The sequence below is a fragment of the Tiliqua scincoides genome, chromosome 2 (assembly GCF_035046505.1).
Source record: "Tiliqua scincoides isolate rTilSci1 chromosome 2, rTilSci1.hap2, whole genome shotgun sequence".
In the NCBI taxonomy this organism is placed as follows: domain Eukaryota; kingdom Metazoa; phylum Chordata; class Lepidosauria; order Squamata; family Scincidae; genus Tiliqua; species Tiliqua scincoides.
Genome location: NC_089822.1, coordinates 266,375,147 through 266,396,740, shown reverse-complemented (window position 1 = coordinate 266,396,740; position 21,594 = coordinate 266,375,147). Strand labels below are relative to the sequence as shown.

Genomic DNA, 21,594 nt, shown 5'->3' with positions numbered 1-21,594 from the left:
CTTAAATTAATTGATGAACACGTTTCACCTGTAAAACTTTCATCAGATTGAATTTTACCTCTATAAGCCTATGCAGCCGTTATACAGTTGAGAAACTACTTTTGAAGTCGGTATTTACAGGTATTATAACACACAGTTTAATAGCCAGCAGCACTGAAACACTTTGTGGGAATGTTTTGATGGGAAGGAAAGTCCATGCTCAGATTGAGGCACTTTCACTCAAGCACTGATGAGGTTTTTATCGTGTGTGGATTCTATAATGCGAAGTCAGGCCTGAGCTCCAACTGAAGCTTCTTCCACACTCCAGGCATTTATATGGTTTTTCCCCTGTGTGGATTTTCTGATGTGTACTTAAGTGTGTTTGTTGACTGAAGCTCTTTCCACACTCCAAGCATTTATATGGTTTCTCCCCTGTGTGGATTCTTTGATGCACAGTCAGGCTTGAGCTCACACTGAAGCTATTTCCACACTCCAAGCATGTATATGGTTTTTCCCCTGTATGGATTTTCTGATGTGTACTTAAGTGTATTTTTTGACTGAAGCTCTTTCCACACTCCAAGCATTTATATGGTTTCTCCCCTGTATGGATTTTCTGATGTGTACTTAAGTGTGCTTGTTGATTGAAGCTCTTTCCACACTCCAAGCATGTATATGGTTTTTCCCCTGAGTGGGTTCTTTGATGCAAAGTCAGGCTTGAGCTCACTCTGAAGCTCTTTCCACATTCCAGGCATTTATATGGTTTCTCTCCTGTGTGGGTTCTTCGATGGACAGTAAGTTTTCCATTGTTCCTGAAGCTCTTTCCACAGTGCAAGCATTTAAAAGGTTTCACCCCAGTGTGGATTCTTTGATGGACAATAAGTATTCCAGATGCAATGAATCTTTTTCCACACTCAAAGCATGTATATGGTTTTTCCCCTGTATGGATTTTCTGATGATTACTTAAGTTTGTTTGTTGACTGAAACTCTTTCCACACTCCAAGCATTTATATGGTTTTTCTCCCCTATGGGTTCTTTGATGCACAGTCAGGCTTGAGCTCACACTGAAGCTCTTTCCACACTCCAAGCATTTATATGGTTTCTCCCCCGTATGGGTTCTTTGATGCACAGTGAGGTCTGGTCTCAAACAGAAGCTCTTTCCACACTCCAAGCATTTATATGGTTTTTCCCCTGTATGGATTTTGTGATGTGTACTTAAGTGTATTTTTTGACTGAAGCTCTTTCCACACTCCAAGCATTTATATGGTTTTTCCCCCGTATGGGTTCTTTGATGCACAGTCAGGCTTGAGCTCACACTGAAGCTCTTTCCACACTCCAAGCATTTATATGGTTTCTCCCCAGTGTGACTTCTTTGATGCACAGTGAGGTCTGATCTCAAACGGAAGCTCATTCCACACTCCAAGCATTTATATGGTTTTTCCCCTATATGGATTTTCTGATGTGTACTTAAGTATGATTGTTGATTGAAGCTCTTTCCACACTCCAAGCATTTATATGGTTTCTCCCCTGTGTGGGTTCTTTGATGGACAGTAAGTTTTCCAGAGTGAATGAAGCTTTTTCCACACTCCAAGCATTTATATGGTTTTTCCCCTGCGTGGATTCTTTGATGCACAGTCAGGCTTGAGCTCACACTGAAGCTCTTTCCACACTCCAAGCATTTATATGGTTTCTCCCCCGTATGGGTTCTTTGATGCACAGTGAGGTTTGATCTCAAACAGAAGCTCTTTCCACACTCCAAGCATTTATATGGTTTCTCCCCCGTATGGGTTCTTTGATGCACAGTGAGGTTTGATCTCAAACTGAAGCTCTTCCCACACTCCAAGCATTTATATGGTTTCTCCCCCGTATGGGTTCTTTGATGCACAGTGAGGTTTGATCTCACACGGAAGCTCTTCCCACACTCTGAGCATGTATATGGTTTCATTCCTGTGTGGTTTCTTCGATGAGAAATCAAGCTTGAGCTCACACTAAAGATCTTTCCACACTCCAAGCATGTATATGGTTTCTCCCGTGTGGCTTTTTTGATGCCGAGTCAAGTGTGAGCTCCAAAAAGAGCTGTTTCCGCACTCCGAGTATGTATATGGCTTCTCTCCTGTGTGGATTATTTGATGTGTTGTGAGACTGGATTTACTACTGAAGGTTTTTGCACACTGAGGGCATTTTTCCTTCCCCTTTCCAGTCTCTGTTTCTGGATGGACTGGGATGACATGGATAGTCCCACCCTGGTGAGCATTAGATTCACTTCTCCGTTTCTCAGTCTGGATTCCCTCCTGCTTCCTTGATCTTTCTTGATGTGCAGCATCCTCCCTTTTGTGGATTATTTTATGGGAAGTAAGATGTGTGCTTGTAGTGAAGCTTTCTACACTCAGAGCAGTTACATGATTTCTCTCCTGGGTGGATTTCGCAATGTTTATTAAGGTCGGATTTACAACTGATTCCTTCCCCGCGCAAATGTCGCTTATTCCGTCTTCTCCCTTTGGGATGTTCCTGTTGAATTGGGATTTGACAGTGGTCATACTCCTGGCAAGCAACAGATTCTGCCCTCCGAACAGGTGCGGGACTTCCCTCCTGTTTCCCTGATCCACCCTGGTCTCTCAAGGTCACTTCCGCTATGTCAAGCATTCCTGTTTCCAGCGACACCCCACATGGCTTCCTCTCCTATTCCTCATTGTCTTGTCCGTTGCTTCCTGGAACAGAAGGAGAACATCAATTAATAGTGCAGGGGCACTAAAAAGATCTCTTGCCAATTGGCCCTTCCTCCCTGACTGCCCCATCCTGTAACCCTCTGGTGTGTCATACTTAATGCACTCACTGCCTTCCTGCTTGCATCACTGGAGGACCCACTCATCGGAAGAGGCAAGATGTTGGAGGAGGGAAGAATGGGGAGGGAGGAATAACAGGGGGGCAGGGAGGCTGCGTCACAGAAGCTGCGTAACGGATCCTGTCCCCCTTCTCGGCACCCTTAATTTCTAGGCTTAATTTCTAATGGGACAGCAGCTTAGTCTGGGAGTTCAGACCATCCCACCCTGATGAGTGGCGACCGCAGCAGGAGCACTGATTGTTCTCTGCTAAACAGTTGTAAAACAACTTAGGAAAAATAGAAAGGAGTTTGGATACAGTTTTCCTCTTTGTTTTGTTTCTCCCCTGGTTGCAGGTTCTACTCAGTTGTAGGTGGGGGTGCAAGCAGGTAAGTGTTTGTCTTAAGTGTTTGTCTAGTGTCTTTGTGTTTGTCTAATGGTCAACCAAAGAGGTTGTTGCAGTGGCTGCAGGGGTTGAACAACCTCATAAAAAAAGGTAAGAACAAGTAGGTAAGGGGTTTCCTAGTCTTGTATCTTAGGTTAAACCTTGTTTGGAAAATAAGGGCCGTTGGGGTAATGGTGTATTATCCCTGGTTTTGACTGTCTTTGGCAGGGCAGTCCTCAGGGTTACTTAGTGCCAGGTCGGTTGTGAGCTTCTGAGAAACGGTTCACACCAGTTCTGGGTGGTGTCCCAGTTTCTGAGTTGTTTGCAGGTGGAATATTCTATTGCCTGGACAATTAAACCCTTTGTTTCTCAGCAGACAAGAATAACCTGTAGGGAGTGTTAGAAAGAGAAATTCTGCAATAGTATCCTTCAGGATTTATTGCTGCTCCCTGTCTTTTAGAAAGTCAGAGAAAGTAAGTGTGTTACTCCGTACATTGTTAAATGCTAAACGTTTCTGGGAGTTGGAATGGCAGTCTGGCAGTTGTCCCAGAACTGTCTGCTTAATGTGAAATTGTGCTGTTTTAAAAAAAAAAAAATCATAGTGAATCAGTTAGTTGCAACATGGAAAAAGGTAAGAATGAGCAAACCAGGTTTCCTTGAGAAAGAAGTGAGAGATGTGCTTGCATGAGTCAAGCGGATGTAGAGAAAAAGTTGTGCCCATTGTTGATGAGATCTAATAAAAGTTAGTACCTGAAGAGTGATAATGTTACCTTGGCATCTGAAGAGAGGAAAGGTAAGATTTCGTAATGTAAATGTGCTTTCAGTTGTTGGAAACTTCATAATAAAAGAAATTTGAAGTAAGTAATAATCAGTTTAAAATGAATTACTTAAGCTGTAAAATTAAAGCATGCTTAATGTAAAATATATTATCTGTGTATAAGTGTATGAGTAAATGCTGTTAATTGCACTGTGGGGTGTTTGAAGTGTGTCCATGGACAAGTGTGTGAAGTGTGAATATGATAAAATGCTGTATTTTATAAAGAGGCAGTATTTCCTCTTTGTTCAGATTGGGCCAGAAATCAAATGGCTTGATTTTGAATAAAAGAAATTTGGGGAGTAACCCTAGGCAGATTAGAAGCAGCTGAAATAATAACATGAGGTATTCTTCATCAAAATTTCTTCCCTCACAGTAATTATTTTTACAAATTAACACTTCTGGATAAAGAAAATATGGCTGTTGCCACTTGGGTTTCAACGCGCACCCTTCAAAGGAGGGGAAGCCCATTTTTGGCTGCAGTTGTTAGAGCTGATGGCAGAACTGTTCTGAATCAACTTTCATTAATATTTTAGGAAATAGCACTTCCAAAGTGACTGGGAATTCACTGATTGTAGCAAGATCCACCTTTGGAAGGAGGTGATAAGCTCATCATGTTTCTGTCTTATGTTAATCTGTTATATTAGTAAGCTAAGTATTAGTATTAAAAAGCTGTATTAAAATCCATAAATATGTTTGAAAGTATAAACAGATCTTTAGCTATTGTTATTTTCTATTGTGTTAGTATTTGCTTTCTAAAATTGTAATGTATCATTCCAAGCAGGGTGTGGTTGCAATTTCTAGGCATTTTGCCAGCTAGTAGGCTGCAGTCCCAGAAATGCGGTTACAAGTTATTGTCCAGCCGTTGCCTGAGTGCTGAGAGAGAGTGAGAGTTAAGAAGTATTTGATTTTAGCTTGAGTGCTAAGCTAAACCAAGAGTTTAAAAAGATTTTTATTTACAACTAAATAACGTTTTAATTTTCTTACAATTATTAAATCGGATAGTTGGCGCAGATAGCAGGCTGCACCACTTTATTATATGTTTAATCAAGAAGGTGATTTGCCAATGCAAGAACAAAGAAATTTGAGTACAACTTTCTTAAAATATTGGAACAAAAGAAGAAAGTCAGTAAGTTCCAGTAAATGATAATTATTACAAACAAAACTACAAAAAGAACAAATTTAGGTGAGTTTGTTTTAAAGTTACTGTATTCCTGTATTTCTATCTCTGATAAGTTCTGATATTTGTATGCTTGCAATACTGAAGAAGTTTTAATGCAAGACCCAGTTTTCAACTTTTCTCTTGAACTGATTGAAGTAAAACTTAATTGCTAGTACCTTGTAGCTATAGACTTTAGGTAGGACAGGTGTAGATAGAAAATGAGCACCTAGATAGGTGAAATTACCTGAAGATTTGGAAGAAAACTGCAAGGAGGACCAGTTAGATAGGTACCTGTCTTAACCTGTCTTATTGTAATGTATGTTCTTTATTTGTCTTAAAGATTTGTAACTTGAAAAAATCATAAATGTGTGTGTGAACGTATGCTGTTACAGCCAGCATAAAATAACAGAACTAAGTGTTGCCAAAAGTTTCTGGGAAGTTAGCCAATTCTGGGGAATTAGCCAAGATATTGCTAAGAGAAATGTGTTTTCTCTGTATGTGAGTCTAAATTAGAAACAGATACAAAGTTCTGAATGAATGAAAAATGAAGCTTTCTGTCTTCTGACCATTATACTATTTTCAAAAATAACCTGCTATAAGTTCAATAATATGTATTGCTTTAGAGCTTACTATTTTACAGGTTCTAACAAGAATACAGTAGGAAAAAAAGTTTTAAACTGTGAAACAACAGTGTCTGCAAGTGTTTGTGTTTGTGGAGAATAATCACAAAAGCTGATTTCCACTCAGAGCTTTCCACTTGGAAAAACCAAAACAGAACTGATGGGATTGTGTATAAACTACCAACTGTAGACATAGTCAAGGAGTTGACTGGATTAAATAAAAGAACCTTTAATTATGATTATTTGGATGGACCCTTTTCTTAATGATTGCAAACTGTAGAAGTATTTGTAGTCTCTGTAATGATGTGATGTCTTATTGAGGCAAGGCCATGAAAGCCACTTATGCTAACAGACCAAATGTTTAATGAAGCAAATGTTATGCCATGCTATGAGTGTTTATTTTTTATTATTAATTATTAAACTTTATTTATATGCTGTCCTTCTCCCCAAAGGGACCCAGGGCGGCTCACAACATATTAAAAACAGATTAAAAACATAATTTCACCACAAATAAAAACATATTAAAAACACATTAACATATACCCATAAAAACCATGGTCAGATAAAAAGAGCAAAACGTAGCAAATCAGAGGAATCAGGCCTATAAAAATACTACAAAAGATACAGAAAAGATGTTTAAAAAGGCCATGCACTCAGAAGGCATTTATAGCCACTCAGAGGTTTATAGCCATTTATGCTAAAACTAATCATGTTATTTATGTTAATGAACAAAATGTTAATGCTATGTTATGAGTGTTTATAGCAAAATTAGTTATTACTTTCTGTGTTTAAGAAATAGGGAACTTACATGTTCAGAACAAAGAAAGCATTTTTCCTGGTCTCACTCTGAAACTGAAACAGCAGGCAGGCAATAAATCAAGGAATGTTTTCTAGGTACCTGTCAAAACGTCAGTGAACTTTATGGAAAAGGGAGTATAGGAAGCTGAAGTTACCATCTCAGGCTAATTGCTAGCATGACAAATGATTTAAGCTTCTCTTGGAATCAAATTTACAGCTTGTATATTCATTTTACTGTCTCTGAGTAGAGAGGCAAATTACACCTCCAAGTTTGCTTTTAAGCAGAGAATTAAAAGGGAAAAGGCATTTTTGCATTCAGGCTTCCTTAAACCAGAGAGAAAAGGTTTTTTGGACATTTAGATTTCAGAAGGACAGTGTTGTGAATACTGAGAGAGCATTACACCAAAGCAACATATCACAGAAGTGCCAGATAAATTGCTAAGTTAACGTGTCTGCATGTTAACAGTACTTTAATGCCTCAATAATTGTAGAGATTGTTTTTTAAAATGTAATCAATATATAAAGGCATAGTAGTGAATTTTAGCTGATAGAATAGTTTGATTAAAGCATAAATACACAGAATAAGTGGAAACCATTAAATTAGGAAAAATTATTAAGTTTTACTTAAAGCCACAAGGTTGAAAGTGTAATTCCAGTGCAACCTTGAAAAAGCAAATGTCTGGCAGAAGTTAATTAACGAGGAGGACTCTTATCTCAAGCAAAAACATTCCAACTCTGTAGACTCAAAGTGACAGATTTAGATACTTTTAATTGGAATACAGAGTTACAACTCAGAGACAGATTTACAACATACAGAGAATTAGGCAGGATGCGCCTGCACCAATTAATGAGGATCTCTTGGCACCAAGAAGCAGATAACTAAGGGTTATACACAGGTTAGAAGCAGTTTTAATGAGAAGACAGTTTATCTTGTTTGACAGACAGAGATAGAGTCACCAGCTGGACAGGAACAAGATAATATGAGAAAGCCCCTAATTAGCAAAACATTCCTGAAAACCTCTGTCAGAGGTAAACGCTGGCAGGAGAGGCTAGATTTAGTTAAAATGAATAAGAAAGGTTTTTTAAATCCTTATTTACAATAAGAAGTTAGTTTGTTTTGTATTAAATATAAGTTTATACCACTATGCATCACAATAACAGATTAATAAAGGGAAAACAAAGGGCTTAGTTCAGGGGTGTCCAAAGTTTTTGGCAGGAGGGCCACATCAGCTCTCTGACACTGTGTCGGGGGCCGGGGGGGAGAATTAATTTACATTTATAATTTGAATAAATTTACATGAGTTTACATAAATGAATATATTAAAGATGAACTTATATGAATGAATGAAGGTCTTGCAATAGCTCAAGGCCTATAAAAGGCCTTGCACAAATCAAGGCTGGCCTTTCCTTTGCTGCCTCTGCTGCATCACAGATGTGAAAGAGCAAGCAGTGGAGGGAGCTCTCATCCCACAGCTCATGGGAGAGGTCAAACAGTTGCCCTCACGCTGAGAGAAGTTGCGTTGGGCCAGTGCGGACTTCAACAAATCTCCAGAGGGCCAGAGGCTCATTGGAGACTGGGGGCTCCCCGAGGGCCGCATTGAGAGGCCTCAAGGGCCGCAAGTGGCCCCCGGGCCGGGGTTTGGGCACCCCTGGCTTAGTTTAACCAGTGATTGATGAAACCAGACAGAAAGGAATCTGGAAGCACACCAGTTCTGTAATGAATGAGTAAACAGTGCCATCTAGTGGTTATTGGAAACAATGTCTCAATGTAAATTTTGACTATATTTGGAGTCTGTAACTTGAAACTGACCAATCAAATGTTTGTAAATTTATCTGTGACCAATCCTGAGAAAGCCCCCATTTCTGATGTCACACATCAGCCAATGAAATGTAAGACTCCTCAAACAAAGGAGCCAGAATTGAATATAAGGGAGAGACACACACTGGGAAATTGCTTTTCTCTGAGAGCTCTGAGGGTTCCCACATGGCTCTCATTGCTCTCTTCATTTTGGACAGGAGTCCCTGAGCAGCCTGTTGCTGGCAACGAAATAAAGCTTGTAGAAGATCACCACTCTTGCCTACTGAGCTTGCTTTTGAACTTCGCTCACTAGCTTGCAACATTATGATGTGTCTTATTATGTTTAATTTGTATTATGTTTTGTGATGTTGTTGTTTTATTATTGTGTGTGCAAAATGTGCAAAGAGTTAAGTTGTATGGGGTGTCTGAAGTGTAAAAGAACTGTTTGTTGTTTTGTGTTGTTTCATATCAGTCCTCATATCAATGAGGAGAGAAATAAGCTAATGTATATAGAAATGGGTATGAAGTATAATAACTTATTGCAAAAAGCACCCAGCTGAAGGAGGTGCTAAACTCCAAGAAAACACTACACTATGGTTAAAATGTCTCCTCTTAAAAGCTCTTAAGAAATACTTTTCAAAGAATTCCCTATTTAGTTTAAGTGTGTGCAACCACAATAGTTATGTTACCAAATGATCATTAATGACTCAAGGACTACGCCCAGCCGTGGAGTGAGTTGTAGAGCGATTTTACTCAAGCTTGAGGACCATCCGTCTGAATGAGACAAAATGGCCCCGAGCACACTTTGTAACAAGTATTTATACAAAATGTCTGCGATAGAGCATGCGCAATAGGTATGCCAACGTGGCACTTGTACAAAAGCGAGAGCAGCGCGCGTGCGCATAAGCAGTGCCACGTAGACACATTCTAAGAGGGTTACATGGTTACTTGGGGGTGAAAGGTTACATAGGCATGTTTAAACAATTGAAAATTCCTTATATGGTCATGCGCTCTCATTCCCCCCTTAATTTTCAATTGATACATTTTGCTATTTATCTTCTTGGCCTAAAGGGAGGTAAAGAGACATTAACTTGGTCGTGGTCTGTTGGTCGACCAGGCGGAATATCATGTTTCGGAAACTAGCGACTATAAGTGGGATTAAGCAGGGTAACAACAGGCACCCGCCAAGAGCTATGATACACATGATTATGACCCCTTTGAACCAGCCTAGTTGTGGCCACCACGAAGTTAGCCAAGACATGTCCCATCCTTTCCATTCTTGATCTGGGACGTGGGCTAGTTTCCGCATGTTTTGGGCTATGTCTTTTATGACTTTTCCATGATCTGATATGTTAAAGCAACAGGCCTATCCGGTTAAATTGAGTGTTTGGCACAGGCCTCTTGAGCGGGCTAAGACGTAGTCAAGCCCTATTTTTAACAACAATATGGCTTTTCGTTGTTCTGTGAGGGAATCAGCAACAAGGTCAAGGGCGTCGGCAGTCCTGTTTGTTAATATTGAAACCAGGGCCTGTAAACGTATTATTCTATTGAGTTGATAGATTGGCTCCCTAGCTCTGGCAACTAATTCGTGTGGATTCCATGTTGCTGGTCCGTAATGGTTGAGAATACGTTCTGGGGTCCATGTGTCTCCTCCCCATCTTTGATTCCCTCCTATGGCAAGCCCTTTGGTTAGTTCTATGCCTCGTCTGACTCGTTGCGTGCTATTTTTCCGTGGGACTATGAAAATGGGAGGGAGTAGGAGGCTCAGATAGCAGCAACCTGCCCAATCGTAGGGCAGGCTGCGATAAGCCGTTCTCCCACAGACCCACCAGAATATATTTTGCTTTAAAGTGGGGTCACGCACTAGGGTGAATGCTATGGAACCTCTTCCGCAATTGGTTATGGTGTTATTTGTGGTCCTATTCCATTCTTTTTCCCAAATGGTTTTCATAAATCTGTGACATGCGACATTGTTAATGTCGGCTGTCTCGTTGTCCCAAGAGCTATGGGTGCTATTTAAGGTGAGGGTAATGTTACAAGTGGAGGTCCCAACTGGTCGTGAGCCTTTTCGTTTTATGCACACATCACCTGGACTTGGGTACACTGCTATCGCCTTTGTGGGAAAAGTGAAGTTTATGGCTGGATTATGGATCCCTTGTACGTCGGTTCCAAGGCCAGTGTGGTTTAATGGGATAGGCCATAACCGCAATGGGTCTTCTGTTCCTACTGGTCCCACTGCACATACCCAACAAGTTTTGTTTGCGTATGTTGCGTGCGCGTAACCCTCTGCTAACTCGACCCAATAATTATATATATTTGCTATCTCCATCCTAGGTGACTTCTCTTTTATAGCCCCAGCCATTGTTATTATGATAAAAACAGGAATTATTCTCATTTTGACTTATTATGACTACTTGCAACTTGTTTTTGCACCTAGTTGGTGAGGGACCACTTACAGTCGATCTCCTGGAACGCAAGTGGGCTACTCACTGTTGGTCTTCAAGTGGGAGCGTGGCCCGCCCGTTCCGGTGGGGCGGTTGCTTACCACTCCTGGTCAACTTGACTCGAAGATCTCCGGTGGGCTCTGCAATCCACTGATCGCTGGTTGGTGGCTGGACTTTCTTTACTTGACTCCAGTGGATCCACCTGTTAACTTGAAAACATTTTACTGCAGTAGGAGTGATTAACATAACTTGATAAGGGCCCTTCCATTTTGGTGTTAGCGGTTGTTCCTTAAATTTCTTGATCAGGACCCAATCACCTGGTTCTAAATGGTGTACTGGATCTACTAGTGGAAGCTTGAGTTGCTGTACTAAATGCTTCCGTAGACTGTAGATAGTTTTTCCCCATTGGACAAGATCCCTGGGTTGCCCTTGGGAACTCTTGAAGGTTCTCCATATTGGAGATGGCCTACCATATACAGCTTCATATGGAGTCAGATGATGTTCCCCGTAGGGTGTGTTTCTTAACTTAAATAGTGCCTGGGGAAGAAGGGCTACCCAACCTAACTGAGTCTCATACATTACTTTGGTCAGGAATTCCTTTAAAGTCCTGTTAACCCGTTCCACCTTCCCAGAACTGGTAGGTCTCAAAGGGGTGTGCAGTTTCCAGTGAACTCCTAGGGCTTTACACACGTCTTGTACTACTTTAGCCACAAAGTGAGTTCCCCGATCGGAATTGAGAGACCTGGGCAATCCATAGGTGGGGATATGGTCTTGCAGTAACCATTTAACTACTTCTCTGGCCTTTTCTGTGGTTGTGGGTTTGGCCTGGACCCACCCTGTGAGAGTACATATGCTTACCAACAAATACTTGTACCGACCTTCCCTCTTCATTTCTGTAAAATCAATCTGCAAACATTCAAGTGGTTCTACTCCTACTTCCACTGTACCCATCCGGGCCGGCATATTTCGGCTCGTGTTCACTAACTCACAGGCCATACACCGGCTGACAGCGGCCCTTGAGTGAGTGGACAGGTTTGGTGCATAACAAACGCGTCTGATGGCCTCGTACATGGCTTCTCCCCCCGCATGGGTAGACTCATGGTACTGTTCAACTAAGGCTCGGACGCTCCGGTGTGGTAATAACAGTCTGTGATCTGGCAGCAGATATTTTCCATTTTTTAACTCTGCCTGCAGTTGTTTGGCCAGGGCATGATCTTTGTCTTCATATTCCCATTCCTCTAGGATAGGCTCTAATTCAGGAATCATCGTCATCTGAACAATTGGGGCGGGTGGCTCTTCCTGGGCTACTTGCTTGGCTGCCGCGTCGGCCCTCCAATTTCCTTTCTGCACTTTGCCTTCTCCTTTCTGATGTCCTCTGCAATGCATGAAGGCGATCTGTTTGGGCAATAATATGTTAGCAAGCAGTTGTTCTATCTCGGCTTTATATTTAATGGGCCTTCCTTTAGCGTCACGCATCCCTTTCTCCTTGTATAACTGTGCGTTAGCGTGCACCGTACTATGTACATACCTCGAGTCAGTCCATAGGTTCAGCCTCTTCCCTTCTGCTAGCTGGCAGGCCCTTATGACTGCCTTCAGCTCTGCCAGCTGAGCTGACGTCCCCACCGGCAGTGCTCTTGCTTCTATTGTGGCATGCTCGCTGACTATTGCATAACCCGCCCGCCGGTTACCTGCAACCACCTGTGACGTGCCATCCGTAAACCATTCTTCGTCTGGGTTCTTGAGGGGTACGTCTCGCAGGTCTGGCCTAGGCTTCCAGGTCTGTGCTACGGTGGTATGGCAATCATGCCAAGGCTCACCTGTTTCATCCGGTAGGAATGTTGCTGGGTTTATGGTTGCACATACTTGCAGTTCTACGGACGGATCTTCGAGAAGTGCCATCTGGTATTTCAGGATTCTGCTGTTGGTCATCCACCCGAGTCCTCCCTCGGCCAGCAGCGGTCGCAGAGTGTGAGGCGTCTTCAAGACAATGTGTCCCGCAAATGTCAGCTTTTTGGCGTCCTGCAACAATAAAACACTCCCTGCGGCCGCCCTTAGACATGGTGGCCATCCTCTTGCTACGGCATCTAGCCGCTTAGAAAGGTAAGCACAGGGTCGGTGTTTCCCGCCCAGAGTCTGGGTAAGCACTCCTTTCGCAAAGCCCTCCTTTTCGTGGACATACAGTGTGAAGGGTTGTGTCACATCAGGGAGTCCTAGGGCGCTCCCATGCGTGAGGGACTCCTTTAGTGCTTTGTATCCTTTTTCTTGGGCTTCCCTCCATAGGAATGGCTCATTATCTCCCCCCTTTGTCACTTCGTAGAGGGGTTGTGCATGGGTGGCAAAATCTGGAATCCACAGCCTGCAATAAGTGCACATTCCTAAGAAAGCACGCAGGGCCCTCCTGGACTGAGGTGAAGGGGTGGAGCATATGGCTTGCACTCTGTCTGGTGTTAGTGCTCGGGCCCCACTTTTTAACGTGAACCCCAGATATGTGACTTGTTGTTGCATCATCTGTGCCTTTTCTTTAGAGACTTTGTAGCCTGCTTCAAACAGAAAATTTAATAGTCTTACCGTTGCCGTCTTACATTGTTCGAATGTTGGCGCGCTCAGGAGCAAGTCGTCCACATATTGGAGGAGGGTGACGTCTTTGGGCTTTTCCCACCTGCGGAGATCTTGAGCAAGGGCTTCAGCAAAAATTGTGGGTGAGTGAATGAACCCTTGGGGCAAACGCCCCCACGTGAGTTGAGTCTTTCTGCCCTCCCACTCCCATGTGAATGCAAACAACAATTGAGAGTCTTTATGGAGTGGAATCGTGAAAAATGCGTCTTTCAAATCCAAAACAGTGTACCATTCCTGATTAGGCCTCAGTCTGCTGAGAAGGGTGTATGGGTCTTCTACTAGGGGGGTCATGGGTTCTACTCGAGAATTCACTTCTCGCAGATCTTGGACTGCCCTATATTGACCGGGCTGCCGTTTCTCTACCGGGTAGAGTGGCGTGTTCCAGGGTGATCTGCACTCTCGCAGTATCCCTTCTTCAAGGAACTTCTTTAGGGTAGGCCACAGCCCCTTTTTCTTTTCCTCAGGGATAGGATATTGTTTTTGACTGATGGGCGTGGCCCCCCCCTTTAGGGCAATGAGAACCGGTGGACAGTTTTTCGCTCTGCCTACTCCCCCTTCTTCTGCCCATACCCCTTTCGGGACCAGGTGCTCTAAATTTGCGGTGGTTAGTGCAAATTGTCCCATCATTGGTGGTCCCTGTTCCCAGATCGTTTTGTATTCCCACGCGTGAGCCAGAGGAAGTTCAAGCTCACAAGCCTGCCCTTCTCCTTGAGTTGGCACTTCTAGTTTGAACTGCCCTTGTTTCCCAAACGTGAGTCTTGCCTGCATCTTACAAAGCAGGTCCCTTCCCATCAAGTTTAGTGGGCAGTCTTCCATCCACACGAAGGTATGTTTAAACTTTTTGCCCGCAATTTCACATTTATCCAAATCCAGGAGCGGTTGCTTTTGTACTTTCCCCGTAGCTCCAATTACTGTGAGAGTTTTCCCTGTTGGTCTCCCCAGTTTGGTATTAATTGCTGAGACTGTGGCCCCACTATCAATTAAAAAAGGCAAGGTTCGGTGTCCCACTTTAATCTCCACCATTGGCTCCGGGGTCTGGTGGGGCCTTCCAACGGAGCCGGGGCCCCATCAATCTTCTTCCGTTTGGTACATCACGGCTGTTTGCTGCCCTCCCAGGTCCGGACAATCTCTTTTAAAATGGCCGAGCCTCCCACAATGGAAACATCCGCGTCCTTCTCCTTGACTTACTCTTCCCCTTCCTCTCACCCTTCCTCGGAATCCTCCGCGTCCCCGCCCTCTCCCTCTAGGACTAGGGTCTTCTCCCCTTATGAGGGCGGCCATCTGTACTACTTGCTTCTGCTGTCTTTCTTCCTCCGTATCCCGATTTGCATACACCTTCTGCGCTACTTCTATGATCACTGCAGTTGGCATTTCTAAATACCCGGGGAGCTTTTGGAGCTTTCGTTTAATGTCTTTACAGGCTCCCTGCACATATTGTTGGTTTAAGAGTCTCTGATTCTGGGGGGCATCTGGATCTGCCTCCGTGTACATTGAATAGGCTGCTTTCAACCGCTCCAGGTACTCCCCTGGTGGTTCCTTGGGCCCTTGGATGACGCTCCCTACTTTGGCGTAGTTCACTACCTTCCTTCCGGCTGCTCGGACCCCTTCTATGAACAGAGTACGGTAGTTCGCTAACTGTGGAGCGGCGGGTTGCCAACTGGGGTCCTCCCTAGGGGTTGTCCAGTTCAGTGCCACCGTGGGGTCCCCGGGGTTTTCTAAAAGTCTTTTGTCTCTTCCCGCATCCATTGCTTGCAGGATGCGCTGCCTTTCCTCTCCCGTGAAGAGGGAACCGAGCAGGGTCTGTATGTCTGCCCAAGTGGGTCGGTGGGTGACTAAAATAGATTGCAGTAAACTAGTCAATGGGGCCGGGTTTTCCCCAAAGGGAGAACATTGGACTTTCCAGTTGTGGAGGTCCACGGTTGAAAAGGGCACGTATTGAATGGTGGTCCTGGTCTGGGGCTGGCCGTCTGACCCATCTATGGTTTCGGTCACCGTGCGCAAGGGCATTAGATGTGACCCTTGGCTAGTTGGGGCCAGGACTTTAGCTTCCGGTTCATCTAGGGCAGACGGTGCGGAACTTGCCGCCGCTTGCCTCGACTTTGCCTGAGCTCTAGTGTTTAGGGCTGGGGGCGAATCTTTTTCCTCTGATTCAAGCCTTGTGTCACTTACGGGCAGTTCATCTGGGTTCGGATAGATAGGATTATAGGGTGGCGGCAAAGGGAGTTCATCTTCCTCTATAATTTGCTGAACCTTGCTTCTCTCTATTTTTCCCTGTGGATGGCTATCCTTGTTTTCCTGTGTCTTTCTATACTTCTCCCTTAATCTTTCCATCCTTTGTTTCTTTCCCTCTGAGCCTCGCTTGGGGTCCGCCATGGCCGAGGCCACCATCTGCCGCACCGCTCTCTGGCCGCTGCGCCATTTCTGGATACATCTCCTCGCCCAGGCTGGGGGCTTCTGCGCATAATCCAGCCAGGTGGATATGTATGGAAACTGGTCCGGGTGGGGCACAGTGGTAACCACCTGATATACCTTACTTATCTCCAGGAGGTCCCACGTTCCTGTGCTGTCCCAAGAAGGGGACAGCTTCGGCCATTCCACTTCACACAAGTACCTCAGGAACGCAGGATTCATTTCCTCCCCATAATCTTCCCTTGCATAGGATACATCAAAATTGGCCAGCATACAATCGAGTGGAGTTTGTGTCTTGGAACCTCCTCCCCCCATCCCAAACAGTATCAATACACAACTGAACACAACACAATGACCCAACACAAAGAATATTTCCCTTTGGGGTGGACTTCCTTCCACCCTTTCTGCTCACGGCCGGCCTCTGACTTCGCCGTAGTCGCCTTGCCGCAGCACAGAGAGCCTGGCTAGGGCTGCTCCTGCTCACCCGGCCCCGGGGTCTTACCTTCTTCCTGCCGGTACCGGTCTTTCCCTTTGTCGTCGCCTCAGTCCAGCGTCCAGATGGGGCGGTCTGTCAGCGTACCGCGGCGGGCGGCGGCGACGAGAACCCTACCCTCACAAGAGGAAGGTGCGGCCGCTAGGGAGTCAACACCGCCGTCCCCCGTCCCCTCTGACCGACCGTCCGCGGGACAGGCAAACCGCCAGCAACGGCTGCTTGCGCATCCGAGTCACGGCACCAAGAAATGTTACCAAATGATCATTAATGACTCAAGGACTACGCCCAGCCGTGGAGTGAGTTGTAGAGCGATTTTACTCAAGCTTGAGGACCATCCGTCTGAATGAGACAAAATGGCCCCGAGCACACTTTGTAACAAGTATTTATACAAAATGTCTGCGATAGAGCATGCGCAATAGGTATGCCAACGTGGCACTTGTACAAAAGCGAGAGCAGCGCGCGTGCGCATAAGCAGTGCCACGTAGACAAATTCTAAGAGGGTTACATGGTTACTTGGGGGTGAAAGGTTACATAGGCATGTTTAAACAATTGAAAATTCCTTATATGGTCATACGCTCTCAATGTGTATGTCCAACCTCCTGATTTTAGAAATGGGCCATATCAGAATGCCACATGAAAGGAAGGGCACCAGGATGAGGTCTCCTGTTATCTGGTGTGCTTCCTGGGGCATTTGGTGGGCCGCTGTGAGATACAGGAAGTTGGACTAGATGGGCCTTTGGCCTGATCCAGTGGGGCTGTTCTTATGCTCTTATGTTCTTAAGAAACAAAGATAAAGGTTATTTCGGACTACAACACGCGTTGGCAGATCACACATTCCCACATCAAAACCAACAAAGCACATGAGCATTTAGAGAAGCTCCTGCATGGCTTCAAAAACATTCACCTGGCACTTCTGGTTATAAGCAAACTGTGCCCAGAATTTAGACTGAAATGCCATTGGAGGGCTCCGAAGGGTGGAGGGGAGTGTCAGCCAGGTGTTCCTCCTCTCCCCCAGAACAATCCCCTCCCCAGTCAGAAGATCTGGGAAACTGCCTGTGTGAACAGAGGAGGGTTACAACCTTTTGATCCACTTGGAGGTGTCTCTCCGATCAGCAAACTCTCCAAATTGATCCAGAGCTGGACCTGAGAGCTGGGCCTGTTTCTCCACACTTGACACCTGCAGGGTGTTCTGGCTGACTGGAGGGACCTTCCCCGGCCCACTCAAGAAGCACAAAGCATTAAGACCCACTCAGTAAAAGAAAATGAAGTGAGGAATCTCAGGCTGGCCTTTTCTCTATTTGACTTCACTGTGAAGCAGACCTCCAGCCTCCAACCTGTTACAGCAAGTGTGAGGTGCTGTTTGTAACATGTCCTGGGGCAGCTCCAACACTTCCAAGTGGCTGTTGGGCTGGTCAAGCCAACCAGTTCCTCCAACGCTGGCCCTGCCACTTTCTGAACATACTTCCTCCCACTTGCCAGCCAAAGTCCAAGCCCAGGAGGCAACAGGCCAATCAGAACCCACAGCGTCACTAGTGACATCAGAAACCGAGCGGTGCAACTGACTCTCTTCAAGGGAATCCTCACTTCCCTGCTTTGATCTGAGAACCCCAGCTGGGTGGGGAGACCAGCCCTAAATGGCTCGCTGAGAAAGGGCTGAGAAAGTGGCTGAGAGACAAATGAGTGGGATGCATCAGCACTAAGGAGAAAGAAGCCCAGAGGGACAGTTGCAGGCTGGAGATCCCTCAGGGCACATCTGAGGAAACCTTGTCTGGATGGCACTCTGCTGGCCTCAGGACCTGCTCAGCCAAACCTCCATTCTGACCAGGCAGTGATTCTGTGACTGTGTGTCGAAACCCATGAAGTTAGTCCAGAGCTGCAAATCAGCTGCACTGGCTTCAGAGGTGGCACTGACAAAAAGCACTTGGTGGAGTTCCACCACATTTCATCTTCCATCAAAGGACAGCAGATCCCCACTGTTCTCTTCCCCTCACCCCAGTGTGGGCTCCAGCTTTTTGCTGTGGTGAGTGGGGATTTTCTTCCAGAAATGTGTCTCCTGCATTTGCATTTGCTGGGTGGGGATGATTTTCTTTCTTTGTTCAGGGTCTGGTGTCCTTTGAGGACATGGCTGTGGAAGGGGCTTGGCTGGATCAAGGCCAAAAGGCACCAAATACAGAGGTTCTGCTGGAGAATCAGAAGAATGTGGGCTTGCTGGATAAGTGCGGTTCCCTTTGTCTCTTTCTTATGCTTGCAGATGCTAAAAAGCATGAATTGCTGATAACTTCAAGCCATTTCTGCCCAACGTTGCATATATGCAACAGGGACCAAATGTGTACACCTGTGGGCCGGGCAAAACATGGGTTAATTTCCGCAATACTTCCCCAGGGGAAGGGGGGGGGAATGCCTCCCTTTTGCAGATTTGAGCTGGGCCTTTTAACCTATAAAATCCCACTGGAGAGAAGTATGCAGAGTAAGAACATAAGAAGAGGATCCCTGCTGGATCAGGCCAAAGGCCCACCTAGTCCAGCTTCCTGTATCTCACAGTGGCCCACCAAATGCCCCAGGGAGCACACCAGATAACAAGAGACCTGCAAGGCCTCCTGGGAATTGTAGTTAAGAACATAAGAACAGCCCCACTGGATCAGGCCATAGGCCCATCTAGTCCAGCTTCCTGTATCTCACAGTGGCCCACCAAATGCCCCAGGGACACACAAGACGACAGGCGCAACCTGCGTCCTGGTGCCCTCTCCTGCTTCTGGCAATCAGAGGCAGCCTGCCTCTAAAACCAAGCGATTGCAGGGACCTGCTATGACTTGTAACCCAGCACTTACCCAGCACGCTCTGGGCTGAAGCTCCTCCTGTGTTAAAGCTATTGCTGTACAGCATGCAGGCACCTTGCCTCCTGATTTCTCCTCTTCTTTGAGGCCCCAGAAAAATATTCCGTGTCCTTCTTCCAGCTGGGAAATGAAGGCAGGTTGGGGGAATTTCTCTGTTAAGGAAACAAGGAGATGAGTTTCCTGTCACTGCAAAACACTGAGGCTTTCCAAAGAGAACTGATCCGAGGCTGCCCCCAACTCAGGCACAAAGAGGAACAGGAGCGGAGGCAAGTTCTTTAAGCTCTCATGAATATGCAGCAGAAACTCCTGTGTGGACCCCAAACTCTGGATCTGCTTTCTGTGAGTACAAGCTCACTGCTCTTGAAACCTGGAATGAATCACTGGTTGGGAATTCAGTAGGGGAGCTGAAGCCAGCCACCCTTCTCTCACCCACTGCTTAGCACATGGAAGGCTGCAATCCCAGCCACCCTTACCTGGAAGTAAGCCCCATTGACTATAGGGGGACTTGCGTCTTAGCAGACATGCATAGAATTGGGCTCTGAGGAGCTCTGGCACTCCTCTGGGGCACCACCCTAAGCTGTCTGATGATCCAACCCCCCATCCCAGCTTGTAGAGTGGGCAGCTGCAGCATGAGTGGTCCATGTTGTTGTCCCTACCGACCCCTCTTTCCAAGCTATGGCAGGATGCCAATGGTCAGCTGTGAGCATTCTCTGAAAGACTCTGAAAGTGTTGCTGCCTCAACAGGAGCCCATGTGTCTAATGGGGCTCTGAGGGGCTTGACAAAGCCTGAGGGGACTCTGTGTGTTTGCGGGCACACTTCAGATTATGTGCTTGCTTTGCACAGATGAGAAGCTGCGCCTGCTGAAATTCCCTCCTCTACACCCTTGTTAAAGATGCAGGAGCTCTAAAGTTGAAAGGTTGCCCACCCTGGGCTAGAAGGTGGCACCAAAGCCATTCCACTGCCTGCGTGGGAGACACTTACCCTTCATGCCCTCTTGTTACTTCACTTCCTTGTGCAATTTGCAACCCTCTCCCTGTTTGCTCCATTGCTGTGGTTCTGATCCAGAAATGCCTGAGTGGGTTGAGTCGGCCAAGGCTGGATCCATTTCCTTCTGCCACTCTGGCTCTGTTGCCCCCACCCTCTGCCTGCCCAGTCACCTCCCTCTCCTCCAGGACATCGCCTTGCAAAACCTGCTTCTGCAAAGCCTTTCCAGGCCCACCAAAAGACCTGCCTGCCTTGCTATAGTTCTTGCTGCCGGGGTTCAACCCTCCTGTTTTTCAGCATGTGCAAGGCAGGTGATGCCAGGTGATTGATGCTGGGTGGGTGATGCCCTGCAACTGGCATCATGAGTGCTGATGAGGGGAAACCTGGATTTGGAGATGCAGGGAAGGGGGGGGCACTTCATACTCCTGGGTGTCCTTAGTCACAGGGATCAGCTCCCTAGTGAAGTGCCTGGTGCTCCTGGCTGAAAGGTGGATGCAGCTCCATCCAGCTGCCTTTCTCATCATTTAGATCTCACCTGTCTCTGCCAACACCAGGCACAAGGAAGCTCGCAGCAGGTCCACGCTGCAGAAGCTAGTATTAAATATACAGAATGGTTAAAAAAATACTAGAAACCATCCAGGACCGTTTAGGGTGGGGAGGTGGGGGGTGCTGACCCATTTTGTCTCCTCTTCCCCCTCCCCATCTCTGGCTGGGCTGTGAGCCTGGGCTTCCTTCCCCACCCAGGGGCTCCTCTCCCACCCCACATTCCTCCACCTGCTGCAGCCCAGGACTCCCCTTTCCCAGCAGCAGCTTTTGAACTCACCGCCAGGTCCCAGAAGGGGCTGCTGATCCCACATGTGGATGGAGGAGCAAAGGGGAGGGGGAGGAGCAGGAAGTGACTCTCTCATTCATTGGAGCCCCCTCCCCATTTGCCTCTCTGGGAATCTGGAGTCACTTCTCTTAACCCTCAATGCACTCCTGAGGCCTGCAGTCTTGGCAAGAGGACTGCAGTCTGGACCTTCTCCCTCCCAGGAGGCCCACCTGCTCCCACCTTCCTCCCCTGTTCATCCCAAGCCACAGCCTGGCCCAGGTTCTGCGGCGTCTCACTCTGGCTGCAAGGGCAGGGCTGGAACCAGGGAGTGGGAACTGCAGGGAAGCTGACTTCGGCCAGGCCTGGGAATGTCCTACCTGCAAGGGCTGTCGCGCACCGGGACAGTCTGCCTCATGCAGTTCTGGGCTCTCCCTTGCTAAGAACATCAGAAGAGCCCCTTTAGATCAGGCCCACCAGGTGCCTCACGGAGCACACAAGACAACCTGTTGCCGCTCCCTCGCACCTGGGATTCAGAGGCAGCCAAAACCAGGAGGCTGCATGACATTCCCATCATGGCTTGTAGCCTGTGATGGGCTTTTCCTCCAGAGATCTGTCCAATCCCCTCTTAGA

The 21,594-nt window shown here is 46.2% G+C and overlaps 1 protein-coding gene and 1 long non-coding RNA gene across 2 annotated transcripts in view; both read right to left on the bottom strand.

Moving 5' to 3' along the window:
• Positions 1 to 21,594, bottom strand: part of LOC136640311 (zinc finger protein 665-like) — a 274,368-nt gene that overhangs the window by 38,828 nt on the left and 213,946 nt on the right. Inside the window, exon 6 of the mRNA XM_066615339.1 lies at positions 286 to 2,002. Within this exon, the coding sequence (XP_066471436.1) occupies positions 286 to 2,002 (1,717 nt within the window). The remainder of the gene's footprint in view (positions 1 to 285; positions 2,003 to 21,594) is intronic.
• Positions 9,112 to 21,030, bottom strand: LOC136640551 (uncharacterized). Its single transcript, XR_010793809.1, has 3 exons — positions 20,977 to 21,030; positions 19,163 to 19,320; positions 9,112 to 11,018 (listed from the first exon to the last, which is right to left on the bottom strand). It is a non-coding gene; the product is annotated as an uncharacterized lncRNA (long non-coding RNA).